The sequence below is a fragment of the Sipha flava genome, unplaced genomic scaffold (genome assembly GCF_003268045.1).
Source record: "Sipha flava isolate LNK unplaced genomic scaffold, YSA_version1 311_pilon_pilon, whole genome shotgun sequence".
NCBI classification, from domain to species: domain Eukaryota; kingdom Metazoa; phylum Arthropoda; class Insecta; order Hemiptera; family Aphididae; genus Sipha; species Sipha flava.
The window spans coordinates 46831-66920 of NW_020272991.1; the positions used below are offsets into that span (position 1 = coordinate 46831).

At 29.5% G+C, this 20090-nt stretch overlaps 1 protein-coding gene and 1 pseudogene across 1 annotated transcript; both read right to left on the reverse strand.

The window, feature by feature from the left end:
* Positions 1–14424: 14424 nt before the first annotated feature.
* Positions 14425–15967, reverse strand: LOC112686485 (annotated as a pseudogene).
* A 3215-nt stretch (positions 15968–19182) lies between these two features.
* Positions 19183–19553, reverse strand: LOC112686502 (methylcrotonoyl-CoA carboxylase beta chain, mitochondrial-like). The gene is made up of 2 exons (XM_025558786.1): positions 19446–19553; positions 19183–19375 (listed from the first exon to the last, which is right to left on the reverse strand). Exons 1-2 carry the CDS (start codon positions 19467–19469, stop codon positions 19193–19195), a joined length of 207 nt encoding a protein of 68 aa, XP_025414571.1. The 5' UTR covers positions 19470–19553; the 3' UTR covers positions 19183–19192.
* Between the last annotated feature and the right edge of the window lie 537 nt (positions 19554–20090).

A 20090-nucleotide genomic window follows, 5' to 3' on the forward strand; every position in this document is an offset into this window, starting at 1 on the left:
ACCAACTTATTTTGTATTAAGCATTACCGGTGTGACGGCCCAGCTTGACCAGTTCGGCCCTTACAAATATATTCAACCTGTCCAGAGACAGTAAGAGCACACCTTGCTGCCCCTGTGCGCATGCCTATGACTGCCGCCGTGTAAACCCACCTTAAAACTAATAATTTTTATATAAGGGAAAGTTGGAAAAGTAGTCTGAAAGAAAATTCCCGGGAAAATAATTTTTCCCAGGAACTTTTACCGGAAACATTTCCAATGGGGCATCACTAGTTGTAACACATTATCGTGTGGAACAACGGCGTCGAACAATACGGTGATACACGACTGCGGATGGTTCTTATCGGGGCAACCTTTTTAATCGAAATTATAGTTTATCAACTGACTCCCGAATATTACACTATTGCGGACACATGTTGTCAATTTTAAAAATATAACTTGGATAATGTGGGAATGTGGAAATTCTGAGCGTATTAAGTTTAGTATGCGTTACAAGTCATTTTTGTTAAATACTACAGTTAAAAGAAATTAAATTAAAAAAGTTTAAAAGAAACTCAAAGCGAAACTGAGACAATTATTTCATCCATAAACAAAGGTCAAGAAAAATGGGTGGTTAAAAAAGATTTAGACAGAATCAACCTAACTGTTCAGAGCTAAAATGATTATAAAAATCCCCAAAACGTGATACAATATTTAAAAAAAATTAGTTGTCATTACAGGGGAAAAAAAATATAAATTTTTAACTTTAAATGTTTATATTGTATATTATTATATTAATAAACTGCGTCGCACAACTTGGCAACGTTTCATTAAATTTCGACCGCATTCGTGTCATTTTTTGAGTGTAAAATAATACCTTTTGTAATATAATGATCGTTCGCAATCGGGTTGCAATAAAGGTAAAGCGTCCGCAGTCTACCGTTGTACACATTAACATTTGTTAGTATTTTTCCGTATCATCGGAACGAATTTTAGCCGTTAAATCTTGTATTTCAACCAACACAGTTAGACCGAAAACATTACAATCAAAAATATACGAGCTGAATACCGGATAATCATTTGAATATAATATAATCATTTAATTAAGATATAATATAATACGTATGTGTTCGGCTCTCGTTGATATCGGGAAGAGAAAGTGGTGGCGGTAGCCAAACGCGTAGCGCCCCACGGCTGGGGCCCTGATACGGTCCATTGCATTTAGTACACGGCATTGATTATAGAAGTGTCTAGAATAGAATATACAACAGTAATTGTATGAAGTGGTATGCGGTTACACGGTACCCGGTCACCGGCGGTTTCGCCGACGCGGCTGCGGTTACCTGGTGCGCTGGCCCGTCGGATGCGGAACCCGACCACGGCCACTGGTCCAGTCTTCACGCGCCCAGGACGCGTACCTTTAAGAGAGGTTCCGCAGTACAAGGATCGCATGCGGATCACCGCCGTCGTCGATTCCGAAAAACCAAACCAAACTGTACACGTGCAGGCGGCCAAGCGTGCATAAGACCCTGGTCGCTCGGCTTGTCACTTTTTCACCATCGACATTCATTCCGCCGTAACGCCGTAATCGTATCCGCCCATATTGTTGCCGCCGTCGTCGTCGTGTTCTGCGCGCGTTTTTATGGTAATATTACTTCATATTACTCTTACATAGGCTCCGTTAAAAACATTTTAGGGTGGGCGGGTCAAGTGCTCAGTAGTTTTGAACAAAGAGATTCACGAGAATCAGTATATGTAATAATATAATACAATATAATATAATATAATATAATATAATAAATATATAAATATAAATATAATATAATATAATAATATAATGGCGAATACAAGTGTTTAGAAACGTACTTTATGTCTTTATAAACTGTTTTAAACCATCAATGTAATAATTACTATATAAGTATATAAGTATATATAAGTACTATAAGATATCATGGTTTAAAGTTCTATTAAATAGCAAGATTATATTATATAACTGAATAAAAAGACAAAGTATAAGTATCGGTTTACCTAAGCACAGAATAATTTATATTACAAGGCCTGTAATTACAAAAAATGGCTAAATTAACTAAACTTAAGCGGTGTCTTCAAAAAATTAATTTTGTTAAGAGTAGGTACATTATTTCATTCTAAAAAGCGGTTAACGTTTTTGGAAAAGTTCATTAAATATAAAATACTATCATGAAAAATCATTTAAATGTGAAAAAATATCTAAAGTAAGACACTTACAACCACTAAAAACATAATCTTATAAATTGCATAGGTTATTGCATATCTCATGAAGAACTCAAGAACTATCTCAACTAAGAATAAATTTGTTATTTATACTCAAGCTCATTATTACAATTTGTTTATACAAAAATAAATAAATAATATTGAAAATCACAACGATACACGCGTTCCACACAAATAAATAATCAATTGTTTGTAGTTACTACGAATATTGACAACAGTCGGACACTGTAAAATCTAAATATTATAGAATAATTAGACTTAAGTAATATATATTACTTACACTTTTAAGTCTATGCTTCGTTTGACTATAGATCTTAGTTTAACTTTTATCTATGATTTAACACATTGTCGTTAAATGGTGCGAAGAAATCAAGAAATTTTGTTCTGAAAACTATTGTTGAGTTTGGGGTGATTACCCAATGTCTGTCCAGTTCCTTATAAAAAGGAATTCGTTCCGTTCCTCGTTCTTTTTTTAAAAAAAAGAATTAGTTCCTTTCCTTGTTCCTTAAAAAAAAATAATTTGTTCCTTTGTTATTCCTTTGAAAAACGAACAAGTTCCTTTTTAGCTAAAAATAAAATAAAATTTTTTATTTAAACATCAATATTTTTTATTCGTATATTATAGTTAACTTTTTAATTATATGTTTATGTACAAGTACTTACTCGTATTATAAATAGTTGAATATTAGTTAGGTACTACTTAGTCCCAACCAGCATCATAAATGATTTTATTGTTCAATGTTCGCAGAACATGTTATTTTCAGTCGCGATAAGAACGATTTATATTTGTTTATATATATTAGGCGGCGTATCCAGGAACTTTTTATGGGGGGGGAGGGGGAGTGTTCAGCAAATTTAAACTTACTATTTGTAAAAATATAGCATACGTTAAAACAATAAAGTTAATCAATTTACTGTGTTTAAACAAATGCAAAATATTAAATATTATTAATAAAATACATAATATATATTATATTCGAATTTCCAGGGTTAAAATAGTTATCACCTAATTACAATACTATACTAATTTTTCTTTTTCTTTTTGCCAATTTATCCAACAATTCTTCTGGATTAACTTCAATTGTTCTGTCAATATTTAGCTGTTTCATATTATTATTATTTATTAACTCCCATTCGGGCTAAGAGTATACATAAATGATACGGGCGCATGTAAACTCCGTCACAGGTATCTATTTTTACTGTAAGCTTCGCCAGAAAAAAACAGGTATAATTGGGTTCATGTAAACTCCGTCAGTAAAGAAAATAAGTAGTAGTATAAAATTAATATGATATATTATTAAAAAAAAATTATAATATAATATCATATCATATTGTTCACATTAAATGTTTAAATCATACTAAAAAAATCATAATAAATAATCGCTATATCTTATATTCCAAAAATATATAGTTATGCCATGTATGTAAATTTAAATAATGTGATACAATTTGTAAATATTCTACTCCACTAGTGTACCTATTTGTAGCAACCTGTAACACTGTCTTTTTTTTTTATTTCGAATTTTTTACCTTATTTACTTGAGATATTTAGTTATTTAGACATTTAATTTTATATAAGTATGGGTTTGAAATTCGGTATGAATTTTACTAAAAATATGAATTTTATAAAATTAATTTCTTAGATGAATATGAAAGGATTGACAGCTAAAACAAAAAAAAAAAAAACTGACGGAGTTTACATTAGACCTTTTATTACCTTTTTAATTTAACCGATATTCTGACGGAGCTTACAATCACCCAATGATACTATACAAGTTAATTTACTATCTAAGGTTTATGGGGGGTTCTGACCCTCAACCTCCCCATGGATACGCCACTGATAAATATTGATATACAATGGTGGGCAGTAACTTGTTAAAAAGTTAAAGTTAAGTTAATAAGTTAAATTTTTTAAACTTTTTAACTTAACTAGTTAGTTATTTTTGTTTTTAACTTATTAACTTATTCAGTTAATTTTTTTATTGTTTTTACTTATCTTTTTATAGTTAATTAACGATATTGTACAGTTAAGTTAATTTTAATTTTTTTTTTTTTATCACGTGGAACCATTAGACAAAACTTATTCTTTCGATTTTGGGTTTGACTCTATAGTTAGTTCTAAAAACAGGATTAAAAATAAATAGCATAGTCTTTTAAAAGTGTAAAGTTAAAATTGGATATTAATAACACAGGTACCTGCTGGTAAATACAACATGGGGAAATACTAACTCGAGAGGACTCCGAGGCTACCGCCCCGGCTAGACTCCCTCTTAATCCAGCCTTGCTACTACTTAATTTTTACTAAAAACTAATAACCTAACCTTTTGAATTATAAAAATAAGATATAAAATATAAAGTATAAAAAACATCGTAGTAAAAAAATGCTTAAATAGTTAATATTCAAAATTAAATAGTTAGGGCCTCGTACCCATCGGCTTTAATAAAATGAAACATTTTATAATTAGCTGCATTTATTTTAGTTTTAGTTACATATAATAAAAATGCAAAATTAAATACTATTTTCCGCCATTCAAAAATTACCGCCCTAAGCACTGGTTTATAATGTTTACTGGAAAATACGGCACTGGCCTCACTAATTTCCTAATTAAATTTCTTAAGACTACAACAATATTGATTATTAGAACATGGAATTCTTATTGTTCGAATATTAATTTTATCAGATCATAAATAGTACTAAATATTTAATGAAATACAGATATTTTCAAAACTTCCGCTAAGTTAAACAAATATTTAAATAATGCTTTTGTATTTGCGTACTTATTTAAGATTTTTTATACCATTTTATTTATTTGAAATTTTATGTGATTTCCGTTACTTGTAGTTACAAGGCGCTCTAAAAATAACATTTGTAATGATAAAATTGTGAAAATTAACATAAAATTAAAATATCTAAATAAATAAGAATTATATAAATTGCAATACATTACTGCTTTATAGAAACAAAGTTATGGATATTATTTCAAAAATATTTTTATTTTAGGTAAACTACGATTTTACATAAATTTAAAGAAAATTATGAATATTCCTTACAAAAAAATAATTATATAAAAAATTATTATTAAACTTTGGTAAACACTTGGACAACAAATATCTATCGAAGTATTGAAGCTCTGATCTAAAGCTAATTTAGTTCCAAATAATTTATTATGTCTAAACAAGTTTTCAATTTCTTCAGTGTGTTTTCATGTGTGGAATTTGAAAATATATTTACAAAAACAATTATTATATGATGCATAACAATTGCATAAAAAGATGCATAAAAAATTAATAAAATTAAAAGAATCATTATTTTAAATTCTATTGAATTGAATTCGTCTTTCTTGATTTCAAAAATCTGAAAAATTAATAAAAGCTATCATTAAAGTTTTATTGATAAAAATTAATAAACATAATTCATTAGTTTTACTTTTCGATTAAGTAGCATATAGAAATTATTTTCTTATAAACTATTCATTTCCAACCAATTATAAACAATATTTAAAATTAAAAAAAACTAATATTGTTTATTTTTAGCCAATGTTCTAACGATTTTTTTCGCTAAAAACTTCAGAAATCAATAATTTACGGATATATGATCATTTGTTCGAAATTGTCATCATTTTAAATGTTACAGGCAAATCTGTTTGGTTTAAATCATTTGTCGGAAAATGCTGCTGCATAATGAATGTATTGGGTGTTGGCTGAATTGGATTGGGTAAAACTTCAGGTGTACAAATCTTAAGTTCTTGCCGTAGCCATGGTTTTCTTGGATCCCGATGGCTCATATGATGTGGTACTTCTGGTGTTACTGCTGAATCGACAACAACTGCGTGAATAGGGGTAGGATCATTTGTTGCTGATATTATACTACGTACAAAACGTGGATCATTAATTCCCATCTATTTAAAAAATACGAATTTAGACTACTAGTTCGAGTTGAATTTGATAAACATGTTTACTGTTGGTGGGATTCTAGTGTACTCGGGTATTGTTACGGCAACCAATATTAACTGATATTTCATTATTTAGTGATAAACGATAAGAAAAACTTCTACTTGAACGTCCCTTAGTGATCAGATTGATTGTTGTATAAGGGTTTAATTCGAGTTTCTTGATACCGTGATATCACCACGGTAATTTGACTCTAATATGAATAGCTGAGCAATTCTTCAATATTACTTTCTATACGATATAAACCTGTTATTTTAACCGTCTGAAAAATAAATAAATATTTGTTATAAATAAAGAATAATATACATTATACCAGGGACTGGGACCTTTTGATTTTTACTGTTTCGGTTCTCAATAATTTCATTAAAAGGTTCTGGTTTCGGTTCCAGGTTTTTGAAAAATGTAAAATAAGGGTTAAGGTTAGGGTTCCAATATTATAGGGTTCTAAATGTAATTTTTTTTACATTCGTTTGGATTTATTTGGTAGTATTTTTTGATACACTTTTAACTAATTATATATATATATACATCCGTCATAATGCACATTACAAATATACTAAACATTATGCAATATGGCAAAATATATAAAAATATATTAATATTGTAAATATTAATTGTAATAAATTAGTTTATTTTAAATTAAATATTTTTACTAGTAACATAATATATATTATATAAATTATGTATGTTATACCAGAAGTCAACACAAATAAATAATAATTATTTTTAAATTTCATACAATTTGTAACAACAACTGTATACTTCAAAATAATAATAAAAATAAAATTATTAGGATTTGTAATATCTGATATTTTTCATTTTATAATAAAAGTTTTGGTTCGGTTCCGATTTCCAATATTTTAATGGTTTTTGGGTTCCAGAACAGGTTCTTTTCGGTTAGGTTCCAGTTCCTGCAGTATACTATGTGTATAAAATTATTTATTATAAATAAATATACATTATTTAGTTTAAGTTTATTTAAAATTTAATTGTGATAATTTTATATAGGTATTAAAAAAATGTATGAAAATTAAAATCAGTCCGTCTGGCCGATTTCCTTCATTTTTTTTTCAATGAAAGATATTTAGACACAGATATGTCATCAATCATTGAAATTTATTCAACTCCCATCAACGAGATTCTTCCCAGTACATTTTTTATGGGACATATTCACTCAAGAAATCCGAATCCTCATAGCTCCTCTTTTAATGAATAGATCTTGATCGTTTCACTATCAGAACAATCAGTGGATCAAGCTATTTCTTTTGAACTATTAACTGCATAAATTCATTGAGTTTGAGGAAAGTTATATGCGCACAATCAACTTTACTTTTAATTTTTTCCAAATACTGCATTCTCATGGGCTCTTATTCAGTGATATAACAACAAACAACTAACAAAAAATACTAATATTATTACTTATATTAGCTAATATTATCTGGAAGTAAGCACTGTAAAATGATTTTATTTAATAATTTCACCTTCTTATACATATTCTATACTAATGCAGTGGAACATATATTTTAATAAACACTCTCTGTCATTTCGTTGTCTTTCAATTTTCGTTATACTCATTTATTGATTTGTTAAAATGTATTGATTCGATTATACTCATACTTTTTATTATATAAATAAATGATCTATTATAATCCATAAAATAATTTAGAAAAGCCTACTCTGCGAGTGTGTCAAAGTCCCGGCTTCTAAACGTATTTTATACAATGAATTGAAATTCCATAGGCCTATGCATAATAATCATAATTCGCACGTTTTGTGCACAATTTATCTCGCAAACGATTAAATCATTACATTAGATTTTAGGCATTAATGATTATTATCTGCACATCCACTAATGTTAATGCTAACGTTTATATTGAAATACGAATTGTTCTCAAAATAGTTGTAATATATATGAAATATTACAATATATACAGTTACATAAAAATTGAAACCTCTAAATACCGAATGATATCGATCGCCATAATTTTGTCCGTTATTGAGAGGCATCCGCTATTCAGAAGGGGGAGTTATCCAAAATAACTCGAAGAAATGAATAACTATAGTTCTTATTATTATATATATTATATAATACAGGTATATATATGAACAACTTTTATTATTTATACCATATTTATAATAATGATATTTCTATATTATAATATTATAATAGTAATATTATTATTTTCAAGTTGTTCAGTTGCATGTCATAATAAATTTTTAAAATTATTACAGAATTATTCTAAATGCCATTGTTATTATTTTTTATTTAAGTACATTGCAGCAAAGATTCGATAATCCTACTACATTACTTTTAAGCTTACTCACTAGGCGAACTATTCGTGCGCGGACGCGATTAAAAATCGCCTATCGTCTATAATTGCACACTAGTCGGTTTGTTCGTTCATAAACGTGATTTTAAATCACCTGTGTCAAAAAAAAAAAAAAAAACTGCGCCAACATATAAAATAAAATAGCTAACCATTACCTCGTGGTTACTCGTGGTGAAAAGCCATTCTTTGTGCTATTTCTTGTATTTTTTAAATATCTTTGAATAGCACTATTGTGTATAACATTCAATTCAACTATTAAATTTAATTATAATTTTTTTAATGGAATTATCTAAATTAGATAATGTTCAGACTATTTGTCTTGCATATATATTATTGAAAATAAAAAACAGAAGCAAAATAAAAAGCAATGGCGTTATTGGGTTCATCCATTGACACCAAAATTAATTAAAAATTACTAATTATTTAATACTTAATTGTATTCCAAATACTATTCTCCCCAGATATTTCAATAATAAAATGTTCAAGATCAAACATATTTAAGTTTTTCTGTACAGTTCACCACCAACAATAAAGCGGAAATGATAAAGATCGCTCGATATGACGAATAAAACGCTTAGTGTGAATAGTTCTATTGAAAACAATGTGTTTAATTTCATTGGCGTAGCCAGGATTTTTAAATGGGGGGGGGGGGCTAACTACTTTTTTGGATAAGTAAGGTAAGAGAGGATATGAGAATTCAGCCTTAACCCCCCCTCACTATCTACCACCAAATTTCTAAACGTAATTCAAGCATTTTAGTATAGTTTTAAAAATATTTATTAGTATATAATTTATAATAATTATAATAATAATAATTTTGGTTTCAGTGTTCAGTCACTTGTTCCACTCTGACAGCTGCATCCTCTTAGGCGAATTTCTGGCAAATTCAGTTATTATTTCACTTTCATCGAATTGCTCTTTTTTATTTATATTAACCATAGCTAACCCATTCAGTCTGTTTTCCGACATGGTGCTTCTTAAAAAAAATTTTAAGCGATTAAGTGCTGAAAACGTTCTTTCCGGAGTGAAAGAAGTAACTGGTAACGTGGCGAATAATTGTAAAAGTATTTTAATGTTAGGTCGAAGATTGGTGTGATGAGATAGTGAATCAAGAGCAGAATTCGGTTTTGGAATAGTATTTTGACTCCATTGTTGCCTCCGTATGAACAGGTTAGCTCTGATTGTAGATGAGGTATCATCATGGAGATCTTGGACATATATTTTAGCAGTTTTAATATTTTTATCGTCATACATATTTAAATTGGCCGGAATAAGTCCTTCAAGTGGCATAACATCAATAAGCCTTTGATTAAAACGAGCATCCATTGATTCTATTAAATAGTCAAGATACATTATACATATAAACACGGCCCATGGGGAGGGCTATAGCCCCCTTAGACCCCCCCCTTGGCTACGCCACTGTTTAATTTTAGCGATTAAAGGCGAACGCTCGCGGACGTCCGAGGTTTGACAGAGATGTGAATATTATAATATAGTTAGTGATAGACCGCTTCGCAAATAAAACGAAGCGGCGTTTAGAATTTGATGTCTAAACTTTAAACTTTGAATTATTTTATAAATATTGGTTTTTGCTAAGTGGTGTTTTTAAAAATTTAAACCGGGTCTTATATATATGTATAGATATATGAATTTAATTTATAGTAAAAAAAAACTTTTAGTAACAAATAATTGTGCCTATAATATTTTATTAAATATTTTTAAGACTTACATATTTGTATCAAAATGTATCAAAATTGGTCTAATATACACTTAAAAATAAAAAAAAGTAAAATATGCAACTAAAAATTGTAAATAATCTTGTATGACTATGAAACAAATGTCTATATGACTTAGCTATGTTTTGAATGATTATTGAAAAACATAAAAACTCCAAGAAGTTACTAGCCTTAGACTAATATTGAACTAAACTAATGCTGTAAATTTTTTTCCACTTTTGCCCCCCCCCCCCAAAAAAAAAATTAAGCACTGGATCCGCCACTGAATAGAGTAGTATTCTAATTCTATGGATTACTGTGATATTCTGATAATGTAAAGTAAACATGTGAAGCATCATAGGTTAGGCAAAATAGAAAGTAGCAGTTAGAGTAACAATCACTGTTATTTTCACTGTGATTTTTTTTATGATAAATAAACAGTATGATAAATATTTTTCACAGTTTAACTAGGGATCCCAAATTTATTTTTTAAAAATATGGGATATTTTAAATCATACCAATTTTTGAAATTCTCATTGGTGTAATTGGAGGAGGGGGGAGGGGACTTATGTTAACAATTTTCTTTGCAGTTACTAAATATAGTATAAAATAAAGTTGAACACAAAATTTGATACTTCAAACAAATATAAATTATAATTAAAATTAAAAAACAAATAATTAGGTGACTTAGATACTATTTTTTTTAGATTTTTTTTGTAATCAAATATTATAAGTTATCATTAGATTTAGATATTATAGTTTATCAATAGTATAAAATTTAAAAAGCTCACCGATATTAAAAATTTAATTTTTAAAATAAGGTATATACGAAATAGACTATGCAAAATACGGGACAATCCCGTAAAATACGGGACGTATGGGATCCCTAAGTTTAACATCACTAGTACTGTATATATTCGTAAATATAGCATAATATACTTTATTCAATTTATAATTTATTTATTTAAATATATAAATTATGCATAATAAATAAATAAAAATAATAATATAATATATTATAATATATGTATCAAAAATAAATAAAGTATAAATATTATACTTATATTTAATCATAATAGTAGTATCATCATATATGATATATTGTTTGTAGATGTCATCGACGATATGCTATTATTTGGGGAAAAAAACTAATCGAAAACAAGACCAATATTATTGATGTAACTGGGGGGGGGTGCTTGGGGGTGCTATAGCACCCCCAGACTCTAATTTAGTACCTACAGTTAAAAAATTAATAATTGAAAAATTGTGTGAAAAAATAGTTTTTCTTATTTCATATAGTTATTTTTATTTGATGCTTTTATCAGAAAGATGAATTGTTCATGACTATTTGTTAATAACATCGTCAGAATTAAGTTCCTTCTTGAAAAATATTCTACTAGTCATCACAAGATAATATAGATAGTATAAATATTATATGTTGTATATTGTACAATATTTTTTTTAATTTGTATATTTCTTAGTGATGTATAACCTAAATAAAATAATATAATGAAACAAATAGACGGGAGAGGGGGACGGAGCTCCTCTACTTTTTTTTTTTTTTTTGCGTACCCCAACTATATTTTTTCACCGGAACGGGGGGGACGCCACGTTCATCCTAATTGATGACCAAAATAATTTTTATGTGAATTTCAATTTACGTCAATTTGACGTAAAACAATGAAAAATGTATTAATTTTAAGGTTTAACTTAATAATATTATACTTGCGTTGAATTACTTGTATAATTTCTTTTCTTTTAATACTTACTTTAAGTTAAAATTTGATCATATTATCAGCCAACACTATACCTACTGTGGAATATTCATATACGTAAGAATTATTTTTAGGTTTTGTCAAAAAGTTGTATGCAACTTAATGATATATATTGTTGTTTAAAAATTCACAATATTATATTACATATAATGTTCGATGAACGGTTCATAAATACAAAAAACTGAATAAGACACATAGATGCTCCAATGTGTTTAATACATATATATTATAATTGAAGTTATCACCGGAAATTTTAAATATTTATAGTTTAATACATGGACCTATAAACAGTGATGTAGTCCTAAAAAAGCTAATGGGTACACGTCTGAATCATTGTAAAAATATAGTGCAATATAGTGAACGTTACCAAATGGCTTAAAAATAGATTTGTGTACAAACCATAGAGTAATATTAACGGTTTCTGTACAAGTCACGATTAAAGATAATACTATCTATAGCTGTGGTATAAGTAAACCACGGATTTTTAAGAATTATGTATAAATATTTTAATTTAAATATTTTTAATCAAATTTTTTATTAATTGGATATTAACATTAAATAAATATTGCACAATAAAAATATTTTTTTACTGGGTGACTTTAATATATCTTGTCCACGGTCCATGTAACGGCGTCAGAGCCGGGTCAAGTAAAAATAGTACACTAGGCAAAATCAAATTTTGCCGCCTCTAAAAAAAAAAAATTGAGCTCTTATTTTAACTCAGCCCCTCCCTCTATTTTTTATGTGACATATCTTTTCTTTTTTTTTTTTTTTTATTGAGCAAAACGTAATATTTACAATCTGTATTTACAAGTTATACAATAAGTAAATGTGATGGGGATTGATTTACAGGAGGGGAGAAGTTGCCCATTGGCGATACCCCGTAGGAAGCTATTTAAGGAGAGAGTAGGTCCCTACACCAGTTCCTTTTCAGACGCCTGGGTGGATTACCTGGAATTTGATTGGATGATAGTTGAGTGATTATAGGATTTGAGTGAGTACTGAATGTTTTGTGTGTTTTTTTGTAGGTGATTTTAGCAAGGCTGTTTAAGGTTGGAATGCTGATGTCTTTATGAAGTGATTCATTGGTAATATACCAAGGGGCACCTGAGAAATTAGACGTAGACAAATAGACTGAAATGCCTGAATTGTTCTAGTATTTGAGGGTTTGGCTGAACCCCATAGTTGTATGCCATAGTACCACATGGGTCTTAGAAGAGCCATGTATATTGTTCTTTTTGTTTTTAATGAAAGCTTTGAGCGGAGTAAGGGAGTGAGAAGGTGGAGTCTTGAATTGAGAGCTTTACGCTTGTTTTTTAAGTGTGGACCCCATGTAAGGCGTTTGTCAAGAATTAAACCCAAATAGTTAGTTTGTGTGGAAGATGGAATTTGAGCATTGCCGATAAAGGTTGCGGGACATTCTAAGGATCGAAGTGTGAAAGTAATTTGAGAGGATTTTGATGGGTTAACTTGGATTTTCCAGTCGTGAAACCAGGCGTTTAGCACAGTTAGGTGGTTTTGGATTTTTTGGGAAGCTTGGATGGGATCATTGTCAGTAACAAGAATAGCAGTGTCATCCACGAACGTACAATATATACTTCTTAGCGTAATAAGTATAAGTGAAAAGAGACAGAAAACATAGTATGCGTAATTATTAAGTCACCCACTTGTGACTCTTTGCGTGATAGGAGATTTGGTAATAAAAGGTAATATATACTTTTATTTTTTTATTTTTATTTATTTAATTTTTTTTTTTTCTGAGAGAGGAAGAGTATGAGTGACTTATTGTAAAAGATCTCTAAACCATCTCCTTTTCAGTCAACGGCGAGGATTATCAGGAAGAGTTAAGCTATCTAAGTCACTGATTAGTGGGTTATTATGGTTTGCCAAACATGAGAAAAATCGCTTGTAAAATAATGCAGATTCTTCTTCGATCGTTTTAACATGTAAATCGTTGTGGAGTGTTAGATTTGGAATGTATGGCGAAGGATTAGTGAGTTTATGTAGAGTGATATTCTGATAAGTTTGGATTTTGTTTAGATTCGATTTCTTGGCTGTACCCCAAAGTTGAAGACTGTAAGTCCAGATTGGTTTTAAAATTGTTTTGTAAATTAGCAATTTATTTTTTGATAACATGGTTTTGAGCATACGAGAACGAGAGTTTAAAATTAGTCTTTTGAATTTTATGTATGGATTCATAGTTAATCTTTTGTCTATGGTAAGGCCTAAATATTTTACTGTATCGGATGCGAGTATAGGTATGTTATCCAATGAAACTGGAGGACAGAGTCCATGTTTCAAGGTGAAGGTGGTATGAAGTAACTTAGTGTGATTCAGTTTTATTCTCCATTTGGTGCACCATGTTGAAATAAGATTAAGATGCATTTGTAGATTACCAGAGGCTATTAAGGGATTTTCATGAATTTAAATCAAAGCTTTGTCATCAGCATAATCAGCAACAAGGGTGTTTTCAGTGACGGGTTGATTAGAGGCATAGATGTTAAACAATAAAGGAGATAGAATACTACCTTGGGGTACACCTGCATTGATTATAGCCATTTGTGAGGTACAGGTTCCAATGTGGATTTGAAAATAGCGATCAGTTAGGTAGGATTTAGTTATGAGAAACAAGGAAGGGGGAAGGAAATTGCGAAGTTTAAAAAGTAGGCCATTGTGCCATACTCGATCAAATGCCTGTGAAATATCTAAAAAAAAACACAGGATAAATATTGTTGACGTTCCAGCGAAGTTGATATACAATCAGCGGTGTACTCGATGAATTGTGCTGTGTTTAGCGCGAAATCCGAATTGAGATGAAGGAATATTATTTGAGATAACATGTGGAGATAGTCATTAAAGAATAAGTCTTTCAACAATTTTTGAGAAAAATGGTAAGAGACTTATAGGTCTATATTAGACTGGAGAGTCTGGGGGTTTGCTTGGCTTTACGAACATAAAATGTGTGATAATTTCCACATTAAAGAGAAATATGATGAATGAAATATTGCATTAAATATATAAGTCAAAAGGATTATTGCTCTTTTAGGTAGACATTTTGCAACCTTAACTGTTATTAGGTCAAAACCGGGAGATTTTTTATTCGAATGTTTTTGAATTATATTTTTGTCCTTGTTTGGTGTGGTGTATTTCACGGGAGGTCCATTAGATAATAGAGAGTCTAAATATATTCTAACACTATCCATGTGTTGAGACTCTAGAATATCAGCATGAGGTTGAAAAATATTTGATAAATATGTTTGAAATACTTCTGTTTTTTCTACGTCACTGATAGCTTATGTATTGTCCGATACAAATACAAACGAATGATTGCCTAATAAATGTTGTTGAAGATTTGTTTCATAAGTTATATAATTTCTATTTTTTTTTTACCCAGCAAATATGCATGCGATCATATCATACTATACTTTATGTTAGTTCAACATATTATTTTGAGACTATTCAAACATAGTTTAATATTTTTAAAAGGCTCTAGACAAACCAGAATTGATACCGCAATACGCTCACAAAGGAGAAGTAATCACAATTGCTGTATTAATGTATACATACTAAAGTGAGTAAATCCTATATGTGATATAGAAGCTTCTTCTCAAACATAAACTTGCTCGATTTTGAACTGGCCAAGAATATCATGTCCAATTGGTAAACAATTGTAATGGCTTACGAATTCTCTGCAGCCCTTACAACACACTTTGGCACCATTTTTCATTAGCCATTCAGCGCATGCTAAATTAGGACCAATTTCTTTAACACGTTCTTCGTCAAATCTTCGTTTGAAAAAAATAACACATAAATCACATCAACTATGAAATAAATAATTTTCTTTGAATCGTTTGATTTTGGATGAAAACACTTACTGGTTAAATGAGTCTTCGACCCATTTCCATAAGTTACGTTTGTTTCCAATCGTATTTTTCACCAATTTCAATAGAGAACTTTTCGAAAACATCTTGAACGTAAATGTAATTTATGTGATAAATGTATACAATTGTAATGTAATAAATGTATTATTTATAGAATAATATTCACACACAAGTCAACGAATCGGTAACTATTAGAAATCATAACAATATTTTTGTAGCCAACGACGGGATTTTTCAAATAACTAGTATTCGAAAACGCTCCTTTGTTTACCAAATCTTAATAAAAGTATATATATTCTTGAAAATGTCTTTGTTCTTAATCTGGAATGTTTGATTTTAAAAATCAAATACTTTAAATGCTTTCCCAGCAAATCATCAATTACATTACATTATTAGGGGTACATGCGATTTGGCAGATTTTCGAAGAATCCGAATTTCATTCACATTACTATCGCATTCACTGTACATCAGATGCCATATTAGATTTTATAGGTTAGGAGTCTACCTTTGGGTATTGGGTTCTGGCATGGATACAGAATGTATAATAAGAATTTTAACTACAAAGATAAATATTTAAATATATACGGTAATAAGTAGCCTTTTGATGTACAATGTCCTAGTATTTTTCAAACACTTCGGCGCCACTGCTATATTATGATAAAAAATTCAATAAAATTGTTTATTTAATTTAGGAAATTGGATCTTTCAATTTCATTCTAAAGAACGCAGTCACTTTTTATGTGATCTATATACTAATTAAAAAAAGTAGATTAACTTTTTGTAAACTGAGTTAATGTAATATATTTTTTCTTATTAACTTATAACTTATCGAGTTAAATTTATGAATTATTAACTGTTAACTTTTAACTTATAGATTTTGTGTTTTCTTAGCTTAACTTAACTCAATTTTTATTAACTAATATTAAATTATTTTTATTTTCATTAACTTGCCGACCTTCGATTATGTACTATATTGTAAGCAACACACAAGTTACGACAACAACGTTTGGATACAAAGTGATCTTTATTATAAATTTTTAATGTTATGTAAGAAAATAATAACACATACATTACAATTCTCTCACACTTAATACTGAAAACAATGAAGATAACTAATTATTAAATATACACTAATATTTTAACAATGCAATATAATTATTAAACATGATACATTTTTTTTTCTTTTAATATTTATTTATTACAATATTTCATAAAGATAAACATGAATACAAAAAAATAAAACAACTGAAGTTAATATAATAAAACTGATGTAGTGACTTAAAATTACAAATCTAAACGTTTAGGTGGTTTGATTATTCTCTCACTCTTCCTAATGAAAGTGCCTGTTGACACAAAACTAAAAGTAACATTGTTACTAGACACTACCTCCTGATTTAGTTTAATTTGTTTATTATCGACTGTACTCTCATTCACGCCCATGTTCAACATTACATCCTCACAACTTTTACTTATCATTCTATTAATAATATGATTAACATGCCTCTTCCAAACTCTAACATTAATATTTTCAGTAATTAAATTTATAGAATAATTATCTAACTCTGAATTTTTGATATTATGTGGAAATTCCAACGAAAGTCTGGACAATGCATCTGCATTTCTATTATCTGTGCCCTTAATAAACTGTATTTCATAATTATACACTGATAAAAAAATAGCATAACGCTGTAAACGATTGGCTGCCAAAACTCTGGAATGCCTTTCTTTGGACCAAAAATCATAACCAATGGCTTATGTTCTGTTCTAAGAATAAATTCACGACCATACAGGAATTGATGAAAATATTTTATTGCCTAAACAATCGCAGTCGCTTCCTTGCCAATCTGAGCATATCCGCGTTCAGAACTACTCAGTGTTCTAGATATAAATAAGATCGGTTTCTCTGACCCGTTTGGTAATTTATGGGACAATACCGCTCCAATCCCAGTTGGACTCGCATCACATTATAATATAATAGGCCATTTCGGATTGTAGTGAATTCATACTTCTTTAAATAATAATGCTTTTTTAATACCGTTGAAAGCTTTATTTTGATCACTCCTCCACTCAAATGCATAATTATTTTTTAATAATTTGTATAATGGATTCGCTATTGTCGACATGTTCTTAACAAACTTACCATAGTAAGTAATTAGGCCTAAGAATGCCTTTAATTGAGAAACATTACAAGGAATAGGTGCAGCTGTTATAGCCTTAACTCTTGTTTCTGGAACACTTAGTCCATCCTTATCAATCTTATACCCTAAGAAAGTTATACTATCTTTAAACAACTTATACTTCTCTTTTTTAACAGTAAATCCAACTAAACTTAATTTGCTCAAATCTTCTTTAAGTCTGCTACAAACTTCCTTTTCTGATTTACCAGATATAATAATGTCATCATAAAAAGCCACTGTGCCATCAATATTTCTTAATACATTTTCCATCTTACGTTGTAAAATACCAGTAGCAGATGCTATACCATACGGTATGCGTTTAAAAATAAATAGCCCCTTATGTGTAGATAAGGTAGTTAACTTTTGGAATTCCTCATCTAATAATTGCTGATAAGCTTTTCATAGATCTAAAATACAAAATTTTGATGCGCCCTGCAATACAGCCATTAAGTCCCTCACTCTCGGAATTGAATATCTATCTACTTTAAGAAATTTGTTCAGTCACCTTATAGTTCCCGCATAAACGAATAGTGCCATCCCCTTTAACTACTGGAACTACTGGAGTGGCCCAATCTGATGTCTCAACCAGATTTATCAATTTCTCATTAATAAGTCTGTCAATTTCATTACTCACTTTATCTTTTAAAGTAAAAGGTAAAACCCTTGGTTTACAAAATACTGGCTTAACATCATCATTTAAGTATAATTTAAAAGTTTTTGGTTTATAACATCCTAAAACTGTACTAAATACTGAAGAAAATTCTTCAAAAATACCATCCAACTTGTCGACCTTGATTATGTACTATATTGTAAGTAACACACAAGTTACGACAACAACGTCTGGGGGCCTATTCTCAAACGCATCGAAAGTGATGATCGAATAGAATAGTTCGATTGGCACTATTCGATCATAAAAGTTCATTCGACACAGAATATTCAATCTATCGTATTCTCAAACGACTATCGAATGTTGATCATCGAATAAAGTAATATTCAATACACTATTCGATTGACGAAAAAAATCATTGCTTTTTCCATGATATTATCTGTTGTAAACTATTAAGTTAGTAAGACACGCATATATAACGCTTCATCATTTAAAATGATATTGTATTCAACATAAAAATATAAGTCTTACGAGCAATAAAGTTTCGCACCACATAAATCCTCGGCAGACATGACTTCTCCTGCCGCAGCCTTTATTAACGGAAGACCAGCAAGAAAAATTGTTCCGATATTTCTCACAATTACATTCTCATCAGCCATAGTAGGCAAGTAAGCAGCGCCTGCCGTACAGCTCTCCATCACTACGGCTACCTGAAACATTGATATCATTTAAACTCTTTTAAGTAAAACTTTATAAATTGGATAATTTTAACATTCTTACTTGAGTAATATTTTTTGAAGACATAATAGCTTCATTGAAAAATATTCTCCCAAAATGTTCTCTGTCAGGAAAAATGTCTGCCTGTTTTTTCAAATAACCACCACCAGTGTCGACCAAATAAACGCAAGGTTACCGTATTACATTATTAAAATGTTAAAATTATTATTCAATTAGAATTTTTTTTTGTGTAAAAAGTTATTATTAAATTGATTTTAGATCAAATTTTAATTTATTTTTATTTTTATCACTAATAGTTTATTTATAATTATATAGTTTAAATTACGGAGAAATTTAAAAAGCACATTTTTCACTGGGAAAACTTGAGTTGGGTAATTATGATAAAAACAAGATAAAATCAACCGTGGACCAGGCACGTTTTCGGGGGGGGGGGTGACCCCCGTTGGCCATATCAAATTGTGATAATTTAATTTGATGTACTATTAAATTGCATTATCTTACGTAATAACATTATAATGTATTGTTATTATTACAAATTTTCGTCTTTTATTTTTATAACATAAATTAAAGAATTGTCGATAAAAACAATATTATTGTGATCGTATGATCGACGACAACCGTCAGCCGGCTAGCCCCAGCCGACTCATAGAGTATACTTATTTATAATCCGCCCCTCCCGTTATGGTA

Bases quoted from the DNA above. Each gene is read 5' to 3' on its own strand.
- LOC112686502 (XM_025558786.1), bottom strand. From the start codon at position 19,469: ATGTCTTCAAAAAATATTACTCAA. The intron at 19,376-19,445 runs GTAAGAATGTTA...TCAATGTTTCAG, and splicing joins CTTCAAAAAATATTACTCAA to GTAGCCGTAGTGATGGAGAG.